General features: G+C 36.6%; 1 protein-coding gene across 1 annotated transcript in view; it reads left to right on the forward strand.

Moving 5' to 3' along the window:
* LOC145980972 (uncharacterized) overlaps positions 1 to 24,281 on the forward strand; it is a 68,786-nt gene that overhangs the window by 21,299 nt on the left and 23,206 nt on the right. The window contains exons 8-12 of the mRNA XM_083114060.1: positions 2,578 to 2,681; positions 3,227 to 3,263; positions 5,638 to 6,167; positions 14,845 to 15,016; positions 16,892 to 17,062. Of these exons, the coding sequence (XP_082970186.1) occupies positions 2,578 to 2,681; positions 3,227 to 3,263; positions 5,638 to 6,167; positions 14,845 to 15,016; positions 16,892 to 17,062 (1,014 nt within the window). The remainder of the gene's footprint in view (positions 1 to 2,577; positions 2,682 to 3,226; positions 3,264 to 5,637; positions 6,168 to 14,844; positions 15,017 to 16,891; positions 17,063 to 24,281) is intronic.

Genomic DNA, 24,281 nt, shown 5'->3' on the forward strand with positions numbered 1-24,281 from the left:
CTGCAGATATATATACTGACTTATGTAGTAATGACGGTGTGATTGCAAGAATGAAAAAAATTGACATTGCTGTTGATCGGCTGGATCAGATGTGGATGACAATTCCTGAAGACTGTAACAACAGTTCCTTTATACTCGAACAAGTGTTCTCGGGTTACTAGCCAGGTTAAATTGGAGTTGGCTTCCAATGTTTCGAGGGCATACATTGCTCTCATCTTAAGGGAATGTAGAAATTGAAACCAATGTAGTCCTTACTTTTCAGGTTGGAATAATCGGATATTGCGTTGATGTTCATTCCGCCGCTGCTCAATTGTGCGTCCCATCTGGCCTATGTATGGTGTTCCACACTCACAGGGTATTCGGTATAGTCCTGGAATACGGAGTTCCAGGTCATCTTTGACTGAATGGAGTAGGGCCTTGGTTCTCAGTGGTGGCCTTGTGAATGGTCTTCACCCCGTGCCTTGCTAGAATTCTGCTTAACTTCCCGGATGTGTGTCCTACGAGAACACTTGTTTGAATCACGTCGCCAGGAAAGCTACAATTCCTATTTCCTTTATACTGTTTGTCCTGAAGATTTCAATGCTTTCACATGGAAATGCTTCTGTTGAGCACAGTTTCTCTGTAAATAAGCGATGCCTTGTGGATAATGTTGACGAGGACTCACTTATTGCCCAACGATGTATACATGATATGCTTGTAAATTATGGAGGGATGAATAAGTCCCTGTAATGAAATCTTTAATCCATGCAGCAAGGAATGCAAATGGAAAGTGGAAGGAAGCTCTGAAAAGGAAGCATGATACAACAAAAACTCAGAAGACTCTTTTAGAAGAGAGGAAAAGAAGTATATCAGAACTGAAAGAACTGAGTACAAAGAAAGCTAAAATCCTTGAGAGATCAGCAAAGGAAATCCAAGAATTTGATGAAAAGATGAAAGCATTAAAGAAGAAAATAGTGTAAGTGTGTTTTTTCGAGTAATGTGTTCTTTTGCATTTATTTTAAAGGAAGAAAACTATTTTACAAAATTACATTCAGTTTATAAACACACATTATTTTTCTTGTGACTACTGAATTGTTATGAAAATAAATTAACCAAAAAATTGGTAAAACAATTATTTTATAATGTATGGGTGGATCGGATGGCTATAAGGGGTGAAGGGAGGCCATCAATAATTTCACATAATGTGATAATGAAAGCTTGCTACTATGTTGGTAAATTCCCATATATATACAGGTACAAGAGGATAAAGAATGCTTTGTGTTGAAAAGATTAATCTAATGTACTACAGTTTACAGTTATAAACTTGAGTGTGACTAAGTGTGAATTTTCATCTAAGTGCTCTGATTTTCTTACATACGTATATCACCTTTGACTGGGTGCCAAAACATTGTGGTTGGGGCAAGGACAGTTAATGGTTTCTTGGTAGATAAGGGATAGCATTAAGAGATCATACTGGTGGAGCAAAAAGTAGTAATTCTTATGTACATTAATTGCCCTAATCACTTGGTCTGTAAAATTTTTGTTGTTGGTCTGGAAAACCTGGAAAAGTCTGGGAATTTCGTTTTCACAAAATAGTAGACACCCTGAGGAAGTCTATGCATTTGATATTTTTGTCTACTCCTAGGGTTACCAGACCGCTACAGGGGAAAAGTAGGGCATAATGTCCCAAAACGTAGGACACAAAACATTTGCAATGAACAATACACATTTCTGAAACATGTCGGAAAGTAATTTAAAATTGATACTTTTCGGCATTAATAAAGTATGATTTCTTAATTAATTCTTAAATGCAAAATTTCGAAACTTGTAATCAATACTAAACAATACCCCTCTTTTTAATCCATGTTTTATCAAACTTTCAGGTTTAGTCAAATATATCTATGACAGACTGAACAATAAAACTCTAAAATTATACTGAACAAGTTCCAAACTTTTTACAGACTTCTATGAAAAAATATTTCTCTCATGAGTCAGTTATGCAGATGCTAATGAAAGTACTCTCTCAACTTTTGCATTATGACCTTGAAATGGTTTAATCTGAGATAGTTTTTAGTTCAATAACTTTGTTCTCTATACCCCCTGCTTTACAATTCATTGAATAAGAATAGGAAACATCTTGTTCCATCAGTATAAACCCCAAGGCAAGAAATTCTACTCAGGCACTGAACAGTGACATCAGAATGTGGACCCAAAACTTTGTTCATAAATTTTTGTTCTAGCAGAGCAAACTTTTATTTTATTTTCGAACAATGATGACTGGACCAAAATAAATTTCACTAGATTAGACTTGTAACTTGCATGATTTATTTTTGTTCAATTGAAACATGGATTTTCCTAATTATATTATTTGACGCTCAAAATGTAGGACATTTATGATATTCTTGAAATTTCTCCCAGATGCCGGACATTAGGCTAAAATGTAGGACATGTCCGGGGAAAAGCGGATGTCTGGTAACCCTATCTACTCCACTCTTGTTATTTTTATGCAATATCTCTTGACCAGAAAACCAACAATTAGTATGCATATGTGATTGTGGGTAGTGTGTATATATGGGCTGATGTATATATGTTTTTCAGATAAGAGAATTCTCAGAGCTTCGCCATCTGAAGCCATTTTCTCTACAAGGATTATTCTTGCAATTCAATAAGTTATCTTGGGTTCATTTCAACGAATATGCAAGGTAATTATACATATAGTAATTTTTGTTGAATGTTCGTTTGCTTGAATTGTAGAAATATTTATCTAACTAAAAATAAATGTCTGATGAAGGATATATGTGTTCTCCTGAAATGTTATATCAAAAATTGTATTTATATGCTTGTAACACCTGTTAAGCTCAAGAGAATTAATGCATATAAGGACCATATTAAACATTATGACATTTATCTCGAGCTTATGTTTGCCATAAATAACTCTCGTTTCCTGCTTTATACATTTTCCAAGCTTTCCACTCCCTCTCTCTTTCCAAGCAGAGAGGCAGGGGGGTGAAAGCTTTTCCTTTTTTCTTGTTTGCTTCCTTGGCTATGGGAGTAAAAGATAAGAAGAATTTGCCATACCAGTTATCTGATATTGGTTTAGGAATTAGTGGGAAAAAAGTCACCCATCTCCCCTCGCACTGCAACTACCGTGTATGGCTATGCAATCCTTACTTGAAGCAACCTCTTTATTTTAATAGCAATTATTTGTTATCTGTTTCTTGATTACTATAAGTCCTTTCTTTTTCAGTTCTGTTCGGAGCTATTTACCACAATTACATGCTTTGGTAAGTGCATCTTGTTATGTTTTTAATATTAGAGATAATGAAAAAACTATCCTGAGTAGGAAATTAATGGACACTCCTCACATTTTATAGATTTGTCGCTTGAAAAACAATTATTCTGCCGGCATAGATGAGATACCTGACATTGTAATAAAAAAATGTGCCGCGCACATATGTGGCCCAATACGTCATGTAGTTAATCTAAGTCTCCTTACCGGTAAATATCCAGAACAGCTAAAGGCTGCCATAATAAAACCTCTGCACAAGAAAGGGTCAAAAAATGAAATGAGTAATTACAGACCAATCTCTCTTCTCCCAGTCATCTCAAAAATACTCGAAAGGGTTATGTACAATAGATTAATAACATTTTTTAACAAATTTTCCATCATTTCAGAACAACAACATGGTTTTTGCAAAGGAAAATCTACACAATCTGCTATACACACATTCACAGAAGCAATTAGAGAAATTTTGGATAATAAAGAACACTGTGTAGGGCTCTTTCTTGATCTAACGAAAGCATTTGACACTGTCAACCACAAACTCTTGGTAAAAAAAATGGACCAGTATGGGATCAGGGGAGTAGCAAAAGAATGGTTTAAATCATATTTAACAGACAGGAATCAGATAGTAGAAATAACTCACATCGATGAGGATAATAACAAGGAAAATTATCGATCAAAGAAACAACGTATTACATATGGTGTACCCCAAGGATCCATTTTAGGACCCTTACTTTTTTTTAATTTACATCAATGACCTTCCACAGAACTGTAAAGATGCAAACACAACTCTCTTTGCTGATGATACAACTGTTCTTATAGCAGGAACAAACACAGAACGGTTAAAACACAACGTAAAGAATACAATCACGCACATCTCGGAGTGGATAGAAAAAAATGGTCTTGTGGTAAACATTAAAAAAAACAAATGCAATTCGATTTCAAATCAACAGCTGTAGCAGTGAAACTCCAGAAATTAACTCTCAAGATCAGGACATAGAATATGTATCTAACATAAAATTTCTTGGCGTACAACTGTCTGAAAATTTAAAGTGGGATCTACACATTGAAGCTACAGCAAACAAGGTTAGTGGGTTTTGTTATGCGATGAGAACAGTAAGAAATGTAGTAAATCTAGAAGCAGCAAAAACACTATACTATGGCATCATTCACTCTGTATTACGGTACGGCATCATTTTCTGGGGGAACATGAACAAAAGCATTACATTATTCAGACTACAAAAGAGAGCTGTTAGAATTCTGGCAAATGCTCCAACAGATGCACCATGCAAACCATTATTTCAAGGATTACAGATATTGCCAGTTCCATGCATATACCTATGTGAAATCCTAACAAGCATGAAAATTTGTCAAAATACACACGCAGCAAATAAGGACTACCACACCTACAACACCAGGGGAAAGAACGACTTACATATGGAATTACACAATACCACATTCTACCAAAAAGGGGTAACATATAATGGTATACGCTTATTTAACATGCTACCAAATGCATTTAAAAATATAAAGTCATTGCCAGTATACAAGTTACATCTAAAAAGATTCCTAAAGGCACATTGTTTTTACACAGTGCAAGAGTACATTGACACCGTAAGTGACAGGAATAACAACAATAATATAACAAAGTAGAACTGCCCTATCATTATTTTATATTTTTCCTTTGCTGTTCGATTTCATTTATCTAGATGTAAGTATAGGTGACTATTTAATGCTCAATTTATGTTTGTGTGTGTGTATATATATATGTATATACATAATGTCATAGCAAATGAAGCGAACATTGAATATAGAAAACATATTTTTAGCCAATTTGTCTCAAGAAAATAACATTGAGCATGCATTTATTCTCTTTATATGATATCTTGTATCTCATACTATCTATTGTATTTATATTATATTATGCCTATAATTTTATAGATGTATTCTAAATGTACATGTACAATGTGACAATTCGAAACTTTTGTAAAGTTGAATGGATGCTAATAAATAAATCAATCAATCAATCAATTTCTTCCTGAAAGAAATTAAAACTTAGATCTGTATTTCTTAATTACACTTGCAGAGCTCGTTTGTAAAGCCATTTTGTCACTACATAATATTTTCGACAATCAAATTTTTTATGTTGCTGTTCTGCCTCCTTAAACTAACCATAATGATGAGGATGAATGATGATTTTTGATAACATTTTTGAACAATAGAATCAGTATTGGCTCAGCCTTATTTTATAAAAATAGCCAAAGAAAGCTAATTATTGGTCCTTAATTAATTTTTTGCTCCTCATCCATGTCCTGCTATTCTCCGTGCTTACTGTTTAATTCTCTTTGTCTATCTTCTTTTTTTTTTACTTGCAGGATTCAGTTGTAATAGTCGACAACGTGGTAGCTGGAGTAAAAAGTGAAGAAATTACTGACAAAGCTAAGAAGAAGATAAGGGAACAGAAAAGAGCTTGCAGGTTAATTAAAGAGGTGTTAAAACCCTTCATACCAGTGGAAGAACGAAATGAAAATCATTCTGAAGAGATGGACACCGAAATAGTTGTGCTGGAAGACGAAAATCATTGTGGAGATTCGGAAGTTGTCTTGGTGGAACACTACAACGTGCACAACCCCAAAGTCAAGGCTCCCCTGGTTGATCTCACGGAGGAAGTTGAACTAGACAACGAAATTAAAATAGTTGGAGAGGCAAGCACTTCCAAGAGTTTCATTGTACCAAGTTCACAGAAATTCTTCCTTGGCACAGACGATCCAGAAGTTGTACAATTTGTGAAAAATTTTATTCAACAGTATTTCAGTATATATGATTCTGAGAAGAGGGACTTCCTAGTGGATTGGTATACAGAGTCGGCCCTTTTCTCATTGGTAGCAGAAGCCAGTAATAATATGTAAGTTATAAATTTTTCACTATTAACGTAATTCTTGAGTTTGCTTGTTTTACTACTAGGTAAGGTCATTTCTATAACCTTTGCAACTTAACTGTAAAAAGAGGCCCATTTACTCATATTCGACATGCTCAACCTCAACTGCATAAAGCAGTATCTACCATACAGAGGGACAGTGAAAGCAAGCTGTTGTCCCAGTCCATTCTTCTAGGAAATTATTTTTACGATTTCAAACCAGAACTTAGATCTTTTCAATTTTATTTTTAACAATGCCACAATATAGAATTCTAATAGACAACTATTTAATATTTCCCTTTCCTTTTATAGCAAATTCAAATAAATTTATATCCTACAACTTAATTGATTAATAATTGGGGGACAATACGTGAGTAGTGCCCGCGGCCATACGACCGAGAATTATAGATTAGGTTCCTGGATACTGAAACTAATAATAATCTAATTATCAATTGAAAATAACAAACCTAATATTGAACAAATAAATAAATATCTAACTAAAGAATTAAAAGGAACCCTAATCTACGTACATCCCCCATCGCATAGCCACACTCACCATTCACGTGTACAGTAAGAGTCACTCCACTCTTTCCCCCTTAACGGATGCCTTCCGACTGAGCAGGCTTGATTCTTCCTCATGGCTCTGAGCATGCTAGCCAATCAAAATGAGGCAAGACGTCATACAATGATACCAACTCACTTTGTGGGCAGAGGGTTATACCTTCAAAACTGAAAATCTATCCTAAGAAAATATTGCTTAAAATTACAATCAAGATTCCAACTGACCTAACAAACTGAGAGAAAAAATAAAAAATCAATAAAAGTATTTTAAAATTTGGAGAAGTCAGGAAATATTAAAAATCAGTTGTGTCTGCAGTGCATGTGAATTTTTCATACACTTGTAAACTCTAATTTGGTAAGTAAAAAAGAAATACTTATTAAATTTATTGCAAATGGACCTATTGATTTATATATGTAACCAAAAACTGTATTGTAAAGAGCATTAAATTCTAGAATATTCTGTAGTTTTTAAAACTTATTTGAAAATGTCTGGTAAAATTGCTGAAAAAACTGACAAAGTACATATTTTATCAAGCAGAATTCCTTTGCATTAGTATCACCAAGCACGATTTTATGAATAACATCTGGTGAAATGTTAAAATGCTCTAAATATGACCAAAAAAATGCTTTTATCACAAAATATGACCTAAAGCTAAATTATAGGAAACATATGCAGTTATGTACCCTAAACAGCTTTGTTGTGTTTATAAAAACTAAAAACATGTTTAACTTACTTAGAAATAGTGGTTGTGAAAATTCAGGCAAAACCAGGCCTAACTTAATAGGTCAATAAATACATAGAAACTAGTACTCACTTTATCCACGAAATTGTTTTTTCTTCTTCGTTCTATTAATTTCAGTGGCCACTGCCACCATCCTCGTTGGAACTTGCTGTACTGTTGCTTGGCGTGCATCTTTTGAAGAGCTCGTGGCCACTGAAATTAATAGAATGAAGAAGAAAAGTAGTTTTGTGGATAAAGTGAGTACTAGTTTCTCCGTATTTATATATTACCGCGTCTCTCTTTTCCCAATTATGAAAATTAATAGGTCAGTTGGTAGAGTAATGGCACTGTATGCCAGAGGCCAAGGTTCAAATACTTTAGTGTACTAGAGTGCCCAATGGTTTGCATGGATGACTCTACATATCGTATGGAATTGAGAGCTCTTTGCTTCGTCACTCGATGCCAGGAAGTACTACATATTACCACCATTTGTCTGGTAGTGGGCACTCAAATATGGATCTTGTACACAGTGAAATTGAAACTTAAGTCTCACCTCCATATTAAAATATAGTTTATCATACACAGTAGAGTACTGCATTGGACCACTTTCGCACGAAAATACTCGATCGAATCTCCCACTCTCAATCATACCGCACTCGTAGTGGAAGGATTGACAACGTCCTGTATTTCAGAGCCTAATAAGCAGCACTGTCAACCTAAAACCTATTCAATTACAATTCTAAATAATAATTCCATATATTATTATGTAAGGCTCAAATACAATACATATGTATGCAATATCGACAGACTGAAACGTAAAAATGGATACATATGCTGACAGACCTGCCTAAGCAATTAAAAATATCATATCACAGTGCAACAGTGCAACATTGTTCACTTACTGAAAAGGATAATCATATTCTGTGAAATAATAAAATGCAGTTATAACATTCAATCGAACATTATTTTAATGTGACAATAATCTTAGAAACATAAAATGTCAGCCTTGGTAGTTTCAGCCTATAATCATCTATTTCATTTTCACATATCTCGGTAAGATATACAAAACTGCATTTTAACATGGAGATTGTGACGTATGTTCACTTAATTTTCAATTTCACTTTGTCTTTTACTTCACCATCCATACTTGAGGACCCATTACCATAGACAAATGACTGAAATACTGGTTCTAGTGTATTTCGCTTGCTCCAGCATTTTTCGCTCAAGCGTAAGACCTATCAATTCTGCATGCCAACTAGCGTTGCTCATGTTAGCTATTTGCAGCTCGAGCGAAAAACGCTCATTGCAGCACTAATACACAGTGAAAAGAAATAGATGATAATGAGCTGAAACAGTGTAGGTGGGTATTTTATATGCCACGTGAAAATGTCGTTGGATTGTATGTTGTTATTGTATGTTCTTATTTCACAGAATATAATCATTCTTTTCAATAGTGAACATTGTGAACAGGTATTTGTTGCACTGGGATACAATGTGCATGCTTATCTTGGGGTTCAATTTTACATTTCGGACTGTAGATATTGCATATTCTCATCTATATCGTATTTGGATCTTGCCTGATAATGTTTGGACTTATTATTTGCAATTGTATTTGCATGGAGTAGTTTCCTTCCATGTTTTTGGGTTTACAGTGCTGCTTATTAGGCTCTGTAATTTGGGATGACCTCGGGCATGGTGATAACACCAGCCAATCATTCCACTGCAAGTGCAGTAACGCTTCAGCATAGCATGCTCGTGAGTGGGGGTCTCGAACAAAAGTGGTCCCATGCAGGACTCTTGATGTCTGTCACCGAGATAGAATGGAAGAGAGTCAAGGTAGAAACATTGCACTAAAATAGCTTGTCATTTTCTTAGTGTGCTATATTTGTGTTCTGATTTTGTAACGTATTTCCGCATTTAATGATATTTAAAATACATATTATTACGTAAATTTCGTTACAAGTTTGCCGCAGACGCTTGTCGCCTGATTGCTCCCATATTTGTGTATAAGGACCACATAGTTCGTTGAAATGATACGAGATGGCAGCACTAGGTTAGTTAGCGTGTGTATGATGTAACAGCGTCACCTGATGGACGATGCCCCAGCAGGTTATGGCAGCTTGTAATCCAGTGGCGGTCCCTCCATGGAACAGAGGGAACAGGCTGTTCCCTTCTACTTATCGCCCTTTTTAGCTATTTAAATTATCTATAATTACATAATAAGAACACTTCTTTCTTCCGAAATCAACACGCTGAAGAAAAACTTCCACCGTGACTGGACGTTTGTTTACTTCACCTACCCTCGTTGTCCCACCCTCTGCTGGCTGTTGCCGAGTATTTCCGACCACGCGCGAAGGTAAACGATCCTCATGGTGCCGCTGAAGCTGAACTCTCTAGCTGTTCCCTGCGAGAGACATAGCGAATTCGTTTTCCTTCGAGTTTTTGCTATGTGCTAAAGTTTAATTGCGTCGTAGTGATGGTTTTGAGTGTAGTAAGTCTATAGTTTCCTAATCTCATTGCAAAATTGCGTCTGTCATTCATAACGAACTGGAAAAAATCTTCTACAGTCTAAGCGTCTGCTAAATGCCTTGGCTAAACGCTGCGAAATAGCTTCCGAGGGAACAGCTCGCATCCACCTGTTCCACCAGCCCCAAGACGCATGCAGCGGCAGGACAAAGCGAATGTTGCAAGTGTTGTATGATCGACCGGCTGAAGATGAAAGATTTTAGTTCATTGAACTTTACAGAAAAGACAGCAAACCAACACCTATCCTAACCGAATTAAAAACTAAAACTAAATCGTACACAAGGCATTTTCAAACAAGTTACTACAACTCTGTAACTGTATACTCTTCCAGTGGCAAATTATTGTTGTCCTTGTTTGTTCCCGAGAAGGGAGTTTGGAACAGTTCGGGTTTTGTCACAATTTCTACAAATCTAGTGGACACATGGACGTCCGCAGGATTTTTTCCAGGGAGGGGCAAGGAAGGCATTTTTTTCCAGGGGGGGGGGGCAAGCAAGGTACCTTTTCCCCAATAATAGTGTTGTACCCTCAAAAAAACATTGCTTAAATTTGAATTTATCATATTCATGCAATAATTAACACATATTATTGTGGCTGAAATGAAATTATATGTGACAAATATATAATTTTTGGTTGACTCTCATTTTCCGGGGGGGGGGACACGGCTCCCCCTTGCCCCCCTTCCGGATGCCCATGAGTGGACGTCATGAAAAAACTCGGCCATCTGATTGCCATTATTGCATTGAGGACGTTTGAATTACAATGCTCAACTATATAAAAAAAAATGTCAACTTAATCTACAAATAGAGAGATGAAACCGGTTTCGACAAAACATTTTTTCTCTGATCACTCATAAATTGCTTTTATTAATGTTTCCTATGTTGCGCATCAACAATTTTGTTTTTAATGTTTTCTTTACATTATATCATATTTGCTTTAACATTGGTATTTTCATAATTTTAACGTGCTTCATGTATGTGACTTCTGAATTTTTTTAGTATATGTTTCGTATGTTTATTTGGTTCATTTCAACAAGGGTTGAATTTTACTTGGTCTACTGTATTATATTACGATAGGTACGGGAGGGGAGGGGGCAAGTGCAGGTCACCTGTTCCCCTGCCTGGTTTAGCACCGCACGCCACTGTTGTAATCACACTCGCCCTTCGATCACGCAAGAGTCAAGTACACTACTAGACTAGGTACATTACGGGACGTACTATCCACTCAGACTTTGACTACAGGAGAACATGCAGTAAAGTGCTACGTTTCTACAATACTCCACGAAAACAGCGATGGTGTACGGCTTCAACGGGAATGGTTTCTTCGTCCATCCAAATTAGACGATGCTTGGTGAAGAAAGCATGAAGGCCGTGCTTGGTGAAGAAAGCACTTAGATGATGCTTGGTGAAGAAAGCAAAGGAGAATTGGGAAGAGCTAATTTGTTAGAAGACAGGCCAAAATTACGATGGGAAGACGTAATTTGGGACTTCATTTCAGGAAGGAAGCCGTTTGACCACGTTTGCTGCTACATTTAAAATTGGAAGTCTCGTTCCTAGGACACGTCGCATTACTATACAGGTATGAGCAGTGAACTTTATAGTGGAACGTGTGTGGTTTTGACAAGTACCCATTTTGACCCTTTTAAAATTGCGTCAAATGCTGAAGTAGCACAAGTATGTGGGATTTGATTTGTAACCCTACTTTCGAGTGAAATTATGTGACAGTAAAGAAGAAACCGGAATAATTTAGTGGTTTGCAATTTGCTGATAACTTTGCATTGTTTGTACGTAAAAAGGTTACGAGTGACCACTGGATATTAGTACACGTACTCTACGATTAGAAACGGCACGTATTAAATTAACGACATGAATCTGATGCATTTGATAAAAAAGGAAAAATACACTGTTCGTCGCTAAAATACAAATCTGGCAAATTGCGACAGTCTCGTAGTGCGACTCAATCTTTGTCTAACAAATACAATTTCGATTTATGAATTTGCTTCCCTTTTTATGAGCATCTAGTTAATTTGATATTATAATTGTAACTGCAACTTGAAGGCACGCAAAAGTTGATTACATAATTTGAAAATTACGTGAGTTTGTTGAAAGTTGTAGTCGATATGATAAATATAATTGAGATAATTTAAGATTGCAGTAGTTTTGCTGGTCAAAATGAAAGAAGTCACTTTTAATTGTACATTGTTGCGAAAGTGAAGAATTAGTTACACGTCAGATTAATTAAGGCGTTAGCGGTTGTATGAATGAATATGTTTAATAAAAAACCAAAGAAATGTATTTTAGATACAATGAGATTTCATATGTTCTGTGATATACAACATATAATAAACCAAAGAAATTGTTAATGTATAAAATTACGAATATTCAAATTTGAATTGTTGTGTGGGATAAATAGGGCGATCGTGTAGAATTGCCGAGTCACGTAGTATTGTAAATTCATAATTGTTTGCAACATCATTTTGGGACAATTGTAGACAAGTATTTACGCAATAAAAGATATGTTAGTAAAAAATGCAACTATGAATATATTTTGATATTTGCCAAAATTTTGAAATTGAGTATAACAGTAAAAAAAAAGGTCTAGTATGTATGTATTTGGTTATGGTAGCGTAGAGTAGATTGCATTATTGCGTGATGCATTTTGGAATTGTGATTCTTTCTGAATTTGTATTAGTTGTGAAATAACTAACTTTATAGGAAACATTATTGTGGCGATTTTTGGGCCAGCACCAGTCAACTTCCAGTGTTATTTGGGGCGTCGCGAAAAACGTGGCAAGAGCCTCCAACCCAGCAATTTGTACGTTCTACTGCCAAAACGCTTACTTAACTCCCGGCCTCTTTGATTTTTATGGTAGCTTATAAATCTCCAGTGAACTAAAACAAGTAGAACGTTACAATTTTAATATGGGTCATAGTCAGAGTAGATAAAAATCATGAATTTATTTTTTAAAAAAAACTCCTTTATGGCTTTCACAATTCAAAATATGTATTCCAAACATTAAAACACGACCCAAGCATGGAACCTTCTATGTGAGCAAAGCACGTACAAATATAATGAAAAGGTCACCTATTTGGAGAAAGAGTAAGGTCTACAATTCTATAGAGAAAGAAAATAAAAGCATAGATTTTTTCACAATGTCATATTCCCAATTCAAGAAAACAGTTATGAATACATTAGCTAGAAAAACAGAACATACTGTTTCGTGATTCTAAAGGTGTAAGAGCACTGTTAAAATTATGTAGCACTTTTCTCACTTTTAACCTCAACTTTACTATCGCCTATTCTTATGATGGATGGAAATGTGTTATGAAACTACAGTATTGCTATTCTATGTATTGTATAAGCAATTGTACTATTATAATATGGACTTTGTAAATTGGTGTAAACCTGTTGAGTTCAATAATAAATAAATCAGATTTTGTTTATTTAAATCGATTTTTTCATTATTTTAAAACACACTTAAAATTGATTGTATGTTTCTTGGCATCATACATATAGATATATCTTTTTATATAGAAAGGTTTTTTCTGGCCCTGTAAAATATTTGAACAGTTCGATTAATATAAATAAAAATTATTTGTAAATACATACATTTTTTTGTTTCTGATACTATATATATTAGGGATGGGACCGATTAATCGGTACTCTATCGGTATCGGCCGATATAGGCGTATCGGTTTATCGGTAAAATTACCGATTATTTTACCGATCCGATATATTGATAAATATCTTATAATTTAGTGCAAAATTCTGCCATTTTGTTGTAATTTTTATGGATAATCTCCATGCCCTTCTTTCTAAAAAAGTAAATGTGTAAATATTCAACTTATTTTGCACTGCAGTCACCTTGAAACACACATTTATTAAGGAGATCAATGATCATGTCAGGTTCTTCAAGGACCATTTCTAATTTTATATCGGATCGGTAGAATATCGGTTATCGGTATCGGCAAATTTTATATCGGTACTTTATTGGTATCGGCCAAAATTTCATATCGGCCCATCCCTAATATATATGAACGTACTATGGGAATATTTGTTGAGTGTGTTAATGAAACTATAATTATTTCAGTAACTTATCTTCCAGTGAAAATAAAACACTCTGAATGTACTATATAATTGTAACTTAAAATATTTTTTATGGCTCTTGTAACTGAATTTTGGTGATTTTTTTTAATGGTAGTTTGCAAAATATCACCTGCCATGTTTATTTACAGCTTAATGGTAATGACACTATTTAGAGTTTAACATGATTAATATTTTGTATGTTATTCTACACAAAATGTTTGCTATGTTTGTGCATAAAAATACTGAATTTTGAATGAAGAGAAATTTAATTGTATTTACAGCTTACATATTACATTTCCTTTCGTATGAGCTTCACTCCATCAGTACATATATTTTGTTTCCTTTCTTTTCCTTTTTTAGAGCCTAATAAACACCAGTCATTGATAACAAGATTAATGTACTTTCGCCAAAAGTGATTCTGATATCTACATTGTTCTGTAAATTATTTCTTTAATGTGATTTAAAATCACCTGATCTACATCTTGAGTTAAATCAACCTGATCTAAACGAAACCACTTTGGTCATAGTACAGGTATATGATTTTAAAATATGGAAAGAGTCTATTAAGTCTTATGTACAAGACATACTTCACTCTTGTGAGACAGTGGTTAGAACCATACACTATGAAACCAAGGCTTGAATTGTAAGCAAGATGGGTGTGTTTCTATGTCTTCCCTTGACCATTTCATCAGTGTGTCTTCCTTTCATCCTCATCACCATCATTAACCAAGTTTAATTGTAAAGATTTTCATTGAGTATCTTTCAATCGGCAGGATTCCTCTTCCATACCTCCACGACAATAGAAACTTGAAGAAGACGCGCAGTCTAAAATTTAGAGTCGGGAGGCTTCACGTAGGGAATGTGGATATTGTAACTGCTTTTCATGGCTTGCCTTTCACTAGTCATGTAATCAGTTCTTTTTCAATTGATCTCCTAAGCTTTACGGTGAGTATTGCAATTTTTGTAATGCAGAAAATCTTTTCATATTGTCCACCTAGCCTTGTAGAATTAATAAAATTGAATATACCATATTTCTTCGAATTCAAGACACCATCAAATATAAGTTGCACCTTACTTTTTGCTTCAGACTTTGAGAAGAAAAATACTTCCAATTTAAGAGGCACAGATGTACATATTGGTAGTATTAAATTTACATTGTTACATTGATACATTTACCTTTGATACATTTGACTTTCCGCCACCCATTATAGTCACTCAGCAATAGTGAAACGGTGCAAGGAAGAGGGTTTAATCATCAGCAAAGCTGGTGTGGGTCTCATCATCCGACCATGTGCCCAGCAGGTCCCTGCGGTACGTGGTCGGCCAGAAATTGTGAGGAGATCACGGCCCCAGCCCGCTCGAACCTCCAATACAGTGTGCACCATTAGGACATCAGTGACACACGACAATCCCCCAATGCAGAGAAGTTTGGCTATACGCCACAGTATCTCAAAAGGCACAGTTTCCAACATCATCCGGAAGAACCTCTCATTGGAAGCACGTCACAAAGCACACAGACACCGCCTCACAGAGCGCCACATCCAGGAGAGGTTCACAAACGCCAGAAAACTGTATGAAATATACTTTGCAGTTGACAAGTGGAAATGGGTGTGTACCCTGGATGAGGGGTGTGTCTACCTAGATGAGACCAACAGAGTTCGATCCATTTTCTACCGTCCAACAGACCAGAAGAGTCATTGTGCTGCAGTGCAAGGAAAAGTTTTCCAAAGGATTTCTGGTGGTGGCCGGATATTGCAGCCACCTGTACGGTGACGAGACCACACATATATGGATCCACATGGACAAGGCCTCCAGCCATACCGCTTGAGCATCCCAGGCATTCTATGCAAGGAAGGCAGAAGAGACAGGAATTCGAGTGATCCCATTTTCGTCCATCCCTGTGAAATTCCCGGATGCCTCACCAATGGACTACTGTGGGTTTGGACTCCTCAAACTGGCACTTGCTCGATGCAGGGTCTTGCGAAAGTTGCCAAAGGGGTATGGCGAGACATTCCCCTTCCCATTCTACACAGGAGTTTGCTACAGTGGAAACTATGCTGCCGGGCGATCGTTTGGGCCCGTGGCCGTACATTGAACACAATCGGTGGTGGCGCAAGAGAATTTACTAGCCAGTTGCAAGGTTCAAAGTCTACTATTTTTATCATGGGCAACCTTCTGTATACATGAATATGAACTAAGCAGTATTTTTGTACTCTGTATGCCTCAGTCAAAATCAACTATTTGCTTGGTTCATCGTTTTTATGAGTACTTTTATAATATGTATATCAGGTCCAATCAGATACGAAATTGCTGAATTAGCACTGCAGCTAACCTGGCCAATATGCTGAAAAAGGATACATGCTCAATCTTTGCTAAATAGTTGAACTCTTGTATTGAAAGATAATTAACTGTATTTTATATATAAATATATTATTATTATAGTTGATAATGAAATGCAAAAACACTGTAAAATGACTAATTCAAAATGCCCTTAAAACGCGTGAAAAAAAATTCATTGATTTTCAACACTTTAAAATATTAAAATAGGAATTAAATTAATAATATTTTTAGAAATGGTGATGCGAGAAGGTTTGGTTGAAATGGTATGGAATGACCCATATACAGGGTGGCCCATAAGTCACGGGGTTTCAACAAATGGTAACTTTTTATTGTTTAAGTATTGACTGATTTTATTTCTATTTTCTGCCAGTTTTGGCTGACTGGGAAGATGAGAATGAAACATGTTCAGATGAAATTCATGAGAGAGGGAGAAAGAGAGAATTAATTAAGGATAGATATTTATGTATTCTTTTTTTCCAGAATTACTATGTTCTGATCTCTGTCTGTGGAGTTTTTGAGGAGATGTGGGAAACAGTAGTAAACCTTAAGTCATTCAGAAGGCTGTTCATGATTGTTCCCAAGGGAAATAGGTACTGCATTTGCAATGATGAATTGCTCATAACAAGAGAAACAGCTGGACAACTGTTTAAGGTATGTCTCCATTGGTTGTGGTGGTAGTTATTCATACAAAAATATTATCAACATATCTCCTGTGACAAAAGAAAGAGAACTATATTATTTTTTGCAAAAAAGATAGCAGTTTAGGTTAGAAATCCACATTCTCCAAACACCACTGTAAAAAAGTTTCAGTAGTGTATTTAAGAACCTGTGCAGAACCGCATTCTCAGTTCATCTTACTCAAGCATGGAGGGGAGGGCTAGAGTGGAGTGGGTTAGCCCATGATCCAAGCTGAATGAATGGAGGGGAAGATGCACTGTAACGCTATTGCGTGGGGTTTCTAATAACTAAGAACTTAACACTAACTCTTCAACTAAAAGGCATTGTTTCGTGTCATGACATATGTTATTTATCTTAGACTTACACTATAGTACCTAAGTACTGATTGCTAGCTTCATGGCCATATCTTGATTATAACTAATAGGCAAGTTCTAAGTGGAAAGACCACTTAGTAAAAATGGGTCTTACCCTCCAAGATAGCAGCGGCGTCAGGCAGGGCGGCCTCTCGTCGTCACACAAGTCGGCAGGACACAGACCCAGAACCTCGTTTTGCAAGAAGTATATATTCACAATACGACCTTGTCTTCGTCCTCAACCCAGCTCTTAGTGCTCCCAACCTTGTGGCTATTTTCGTAATCTGTCCATTTGGCCTTGCTGGCCCTGACGGAGGCTTTCTTGTGGTTAGAATGCCTTGAGGCCTGTCGTCAGGGCCAAGGTCTTGGCCTTGTTTATTTTTACTAAACCACCTCAACTTCCTGTTGGTCGCCTTTACGGTAACCTTGCCCTTGACTAAGAAGAAGGGGGGAGGAAGGGCCTTGTCTTTATCACACGCGTCAAGGATGAGACAAGTGTATGTGACGTAAGTCCTTACTTCCTGCTTGAGTTCTGTTTTTACACTTCCTTAGAGGCAACGCCCTTTTATGCAGCACAATGAGCTGTACGTTACATAACGCCCCTCCTTATCTTAGATGGCCCCCATCTAAGCTAAGTATTGACATGCCCTGTATATAATGTATGTGGCAGTCAAAGCTAAAATTAAAATTGAGAATATATATATATATGGATATCATGGATATGGCCTTTGAAGTACTAGCTACATTTGATATAATTACAATAATATATTGGCCTTTTGTCTGGCTAGTAATGTCCTTTAGATAGGTATCACTTTTCACTTCACTTATGGTAGTTCTTGCGCGAAGGTCTCTTGGATGCAGTGCGCAGGTCATAGTTGATGTTCTCAGCCGAAGGGGAGAATGTGGTGCTCCGTAGTTGAGTCCATCAAGTTGAAGATTCTTGTAGAGTCAGGGAAGTCCTCTCAGGGATGACTTGTTCCGGGCTCTGGTCATCTTGGAGAATAAAGATGTCCATACTCTGAAACTTACGTGTCATTAGTAAAGTGAAGTTTATTCTAGAATACTTTCATAAATGGGACATTTCGGTGCTTCATAAGACGGAGCTCTCATGGTATTTGTTTTCATGCCCACCGGAACGGAGGTAGGTTTCAATGGCTTCGATTTTCTGCAATGGACCTTGTATAGGATCCATGCTATGATAAGGAAGACTATACCAGTCATAATGCTCAACCAGGCATGAGTGGGGACTAGTGATATTGGGTCTCCATTCAAGTGTTGTATCTGATGACTGTCCATGGTGCATGCAGGTTTGTCAATTAATTCGGTTGTACATTCATAGTTAGTGATGTTTGTGGATTGATAATTTATCCAGTGGATAGGAATAAAATTAGAGATTTGGGCTCTTGACTGATTGGGTAAAATGCAAGGAAATTGTGCTTGATAACACCTAGAAAAGACGCAGAGTGTACATTGACAACCAAGTTGTACAACTAATGTGCCATAGGGAGAGTTCCTCTTGAAGCTAAATAAGATGCTTTCACATTTCACGCTGATCTCTTGATCCATTGGTGAGAGTACTAAATAAGTGGAAACATTTAGTAATACAGGTAGATTAACCATCGAGTCAGTGTGACAGTGTAGGGGACAGTTTCGTACGACAGAAGGTACATTCTCGCTAATAATTGATCTAACACATTGGTGTTCTGTAGTAACTACATTCCTAATCGGAGAGATGAAGCATAACGTGTCTGTGGTTAAGGTACATAAATGATCGAAATAGGTTTGATCGATTTCATCGAAAATAATTGTATCCTTTATTATTTGCACTTGACATATTTGATCGTTATGCTGGAAGGGCAGGGGTTTTAGATCGAATATCCTAATTCTGGAACGACGTTGGATTAGCGGTATTTTCAATGCAATGAGGGCATATGTGGGCCCAATAGTGCATTCGAGTATAGGTGTGTTGTAATACTGTCCGAGGTTATCAGAAGGTATGGCTAGAGTATAGTTATAATTCCGTAATTTACTGGTGAGAGCTTGTATATGTTGTAACAGAATGTGAAATGGTAACAGAGCAGGATGAATCTTCCTATTCTGACAAGCTGAAATTAACATAGTTAGCATTTGGGGATGAATGTTTAGTGCAAGCTCCTTAATATCTATCCAGTCACCGGCAGGGAATTGCCGTATTCTGGTTTGGATTCTGTTGATATCTGAATCTTTCAGGAAAAGTGAGCGAATGTGAGTTTTGGAAGCTAAGAAATAACTCCATCCTTGTAATGCGGGATCAGTAGCAATCGTGGTATTTCCTAAAGAAAAGGGTAAATTTTCCCAATCAACAATCTCAGTAAAGGCTGCATTGTACTGTAAACGGTACAGCAGAGGAACAGAAGTTGTATATAAGATAGGGGGATCTATTTCTGTCATATAAATTCCCGGGGTGACAAAGGTTTTCATTGATAAGCCATTAATTGGTATAAATGAATGTACTAAGATTGTCAGCACGGCTAGTCATGCTGTCATGCTCATGTGTATCGGGTTATGCGCTGGTGTGAACGTACGTGGTAGAGGTCGTGGTGTTTTGGGGGTTTTGGGTGTCAGTTGCACCTTGTCATTATGAAATAGTACACTTGTAGAAGCGTTTGGGGCTTTCTGATTAGGTTTGTGTTGGCAACAACTTTCCTTATATCTCTTGATTATCCAAATTAAAAACACAAGAACTAATATTAAAATCATTATAACTATTGAGTAATCAATGATTGTATGGAATACTTCCTGTGAGGGTTCCAGTGCTTCTGAGGGTTGGACTTGTTTAAGAGCAATTAACTGTGTGGCCAATAAGCGATATTTGTATATCAACCATGCTGTGATTAGAGTGAGTGCTACATTCCAAATTAGACTAAACGAAATTTTGGAAAGGTTTCCCTTATAGATGTCGGTGTCTAAATCGTCTAAATCGTCAATTAATTCATTATTTTCCTCAGGCGGTTCTGTTTGAGTTGTTATCTTTAGAAATGGTATTTTTGTGGGCCACTTTGCGTCTAGGCAGTCGTTGAAATGGTTAAACTCGGCTGCCTTACTACCAGAAAATAATACATCTATTTTCATCGTCGGTATTTTGCCCCACGAGGCTGGCAGAATATGATAACTATGCAGCTCGTCGCTCGTTTCACTAGAGCAGGGGAAAGTTCTAGGAATATGAGTTTCGTCTGTAATTGACAATGAGCAATTACATGGCAGAGTGACTTCCAAAGCTCCGGGTTCAGTTTTGTAAGTGTCGATTATGATGTCATTGCCGTTGCATTCTCCTTTAATCTTGGGCGGTGGGTTGGTGATTACGTAATGATCCTGCGATACTTCCGTCACTATTACGTTACTTCCTTCGTAACATTGATACATGCAATGGCCAGCTAACTCACTAATAGTCGCTCCTTGGCGGATCTTTTGTGCACAAGAAGAACCTAAAGTGGCATCGTGACCGAATCGAGGTAAGTAACACATTGGCGAATTGTGTGGGTCGCAGGTGGCCAAAAAGGTCCCTGACAGGAGTCGAACCGAAGTTGGACTTGTTGCCGAGTATAATGGCGGATGAATAATGTTGCAAGTGCTATTTAGCCAACGAAATGGAACCGTAAGAAATTCTTCTAGGATAGGGTTTTCACCTATTTTCGTGATCGGAATTTTTAATGTGACTACTACTTGTTTAGGTGAAAACAAGCAATGAGCTAATGGCACTGTATAGTATTTCATTAGATTAGTAGTAGGTATAGCTAACTGATATCCCTTTACTGCTAAGGTGAATTTTAGTTGTTTGAGGTCTCGTTTTAATGTTTGAGGTCTGATTAGATATAACGGAATTTTGTTTGCGAAACATGACGTTCTTAATTCTCGTATCTCGGAATTAATCATAGAGCTTAACAAGAGCTGATGCAATAATAGAGATCTTAAAGCCATTATATTCAAGTTTTGAGTCGTCCTATTGGTGATTTTGGCCAATTCTGTCAATTTATTTCCAAAACTAGTTTTTAGTAAATTTACTTGAGTTTCAACAGTAATCAGCGTGTCGTTTGTCTGTTGAATTAAATCACGAATTTGCGTTTTTAATAAGTGTACTTTCTGATGTTCATTTTTGAGACTAGACGTGACCTTATGTATTTCAGCGTTAAGAGTGTGTTCATTCACCAAAAGTTCATGGAATTGGTTCTCACTCAAAATACCGCAGCACCAGTTAGCAAAGTTTCCAATGAAATTTAGTCCAAGTCCACGTTTAGCTCTGGAATACTCCTCAGGAGGTGGAGGAAATTCAACATATGTATTATTCAAATGAACACTAAATAAGTGTTGAAATTCACTTACCAGTTTGTCCAAGGAATGAAATATTTCTACCTCGTGGTTCGTTTCCACGTAATTTACCTTATCCTTTTTAGCGAAGTTCATCATAGAATAGTCAACAATATCTTGGTCGGGTAGAGACTCCATGTAGGTAAGGGGGACGCTTCCTTCATAGAGGATGACCTTGGGTAGTTGGCGCCAGTAAGCTCCAGGCATGAGCCTAATGGTTGGGATGGTCCAAACATCATCCAAAAATAAAATTAGGTATACCAAAAGCATCTTGAATATCTGAAACTAGAGATAGCATAAGTGCCCATACTATACACTTATATATCTCCCCTGGGAATTATTGCTTCGACCCGAAGCAATTAAAACACGTAACATAAGTTGTGACCTAGACAATAGCCAGACATTGTTTGTAGGGTTGAAGGAAAGCATGTTGAAAATGCTATGGGTTGTAAATGAACGCTAAACGACACTCGGTTGCAAAACTAAACAACAATAACTAATAGTATTATTAATAATAATAAAAATAATAATAATAATACTCAGAAGAATATATGATAATATTGGTATGAGACATTACAACAGTGGCAAAGGTTGAACACCTACAGTAATAACTTTGCCAACAATAATAACAATATAATAATAATAATAATAAAAATATAATAAAAAAAATAATGAGAAAAAATATATATAGGTAGATATAATATGAGTACTTCAGCCCGGTCGAATAAGACCGTGAACATAACTAGTTGTACACATAATCATATGTATATACACAACAAATGAACTACGGTTCGTATAAGCCTACCCTAGCTTCAAGGTAGACAGGCCAGTATTGCAATGACCCATTGGTAGTATCGAGGCAGGTATGAAGAGTCCATAGATCTCCTGCCACCTGAACAATGGACCCAATGTAATTCCGTAGCTCTATAGCTCTCTCTTCGAGCCAGGTTGTCCGTGACTCGGAAGTCACCAGTCTGCGTAGACCCTCACGTAGGAATGTAATAACGTCATGGATAACATAAAGAAAAGCCGCAGAGTCCCGTGGTAGGACTGCGGGCAGGATATCAATGCCCTCATCTATGTGCACATTTTCCACTGTTACAAAGGCCTGTACGAAATCGATATGCATAAAGGTAAAAATTAATAATTCGATTTCCTCATCATGGCCTATTGGCATAAAAGCGTCCTGAATATCCATCATGGTTGGTGAATACAAATGTAAAGGTAAATTGGGAACTTCTGGAAGTATGCCCCAGGCAAATTCATCGTCATTCACAAGAATTGATATATTATCCATTGAGTCATCCGAGATGGACATGTCACCAGGAAAAGCATGAACAAGAACAGTCGAAAGGCTAGAAATAGAATCTTGACTGCTCTCGTCAATGTGAATGGGAACGGTATCAGAACTCATGTTAGTAAGCATATAAATCCAATGTTTGGAAGGAAACGTTGAACTCACAATCAAAATGGAATTCCAAGTGATAGAGCTGGTAACATCTAAAAATGAACGTTTGAATACATAAAAGGGAATCCTCAAGAAAGGCGTTCTTTCTCTCAACTGTAACTGCGCAAGCGTTGACAAACTTTACAAATAACAATAGCTCCGAAAAAACTACTTGCTCACACACGGAGTCTCTAATATTTCCAACACTTGGAATTTCGAAAATATCTGTGCTCAATCGAAATAACCTATGGTCAACATTAATTGCCATACTGCATCATTAAGACCAAGTTAAATTAAAACGTGATAAAACTTGTGTACCCCCTAAAAAGAAATGTTGTTTATCTACAGGTAAGAATATAATATAGAGATAGGCCTACTAACAATACAATTGGACGTAGACGACGCTTTCTTTGTTGACGCAATAAAACTATTACATATCTATAATCTGTGTTAAAATTGCCTTTCACATTTTTACTTCATGAATGCTTAAGTAAGTTCCGAGAGCAGTAGTTACTCCAAGGGGGAACGTTCTTTTGGCGCCTCTGTAGCTAAAAGGGTATCCAACTGTTGCAAAAGTTGCAATACTTCCGTGTTACTTTTATCGCCGATGCTAATCGGAAAATTCCTATAAATACCAGCTTTCATATGAATGCGTATAAAATTACGGGCAATTTCAGTGCAATCCGTGAAGAATTTGTCGGCCGACTGAGTTTTAAATAACACTGAAAGATATTTGTTAATTGTTTCTACTTTAACTGGTTCAAGAACTCTCGATGGAGAAACGTTTAGCTGCGAAGCTATTCCTTGAATGATGGATTGAAATTGGGGCCCAGCAGGAGTAATTACTAATTCCAATCCTTCTATTACAATTTTTCCCAGGTAACCGTTAGACATAGATAAATATATATTAAAAGAGTTAAAATAATAGTAACAATAATGGGTAGATAGAAAGAGAGAAAAAAAAATGCTAAAACAGCGTAAGCGCGATGATTAGCCAACTGGCGTGCTTTCGTGTCTTATGAAGGCGAAGCGTATATACGCGTAGCGT

This window comes from Lepisma saccharinum, chromosome 28 (assembly GCF_977018435.1).
Source record: "Lepisma saccharinum chromosome 28, izLepSacc3.1, whole genome shotgun sequence".
Taxonomy (NCBI): domain Eukaryota; kingdom Metazoa; phylum Arthropoda; class Insecta; order Zygentoma; family Lepismatidae; genus Lepisma; species Lepisma saccharinum.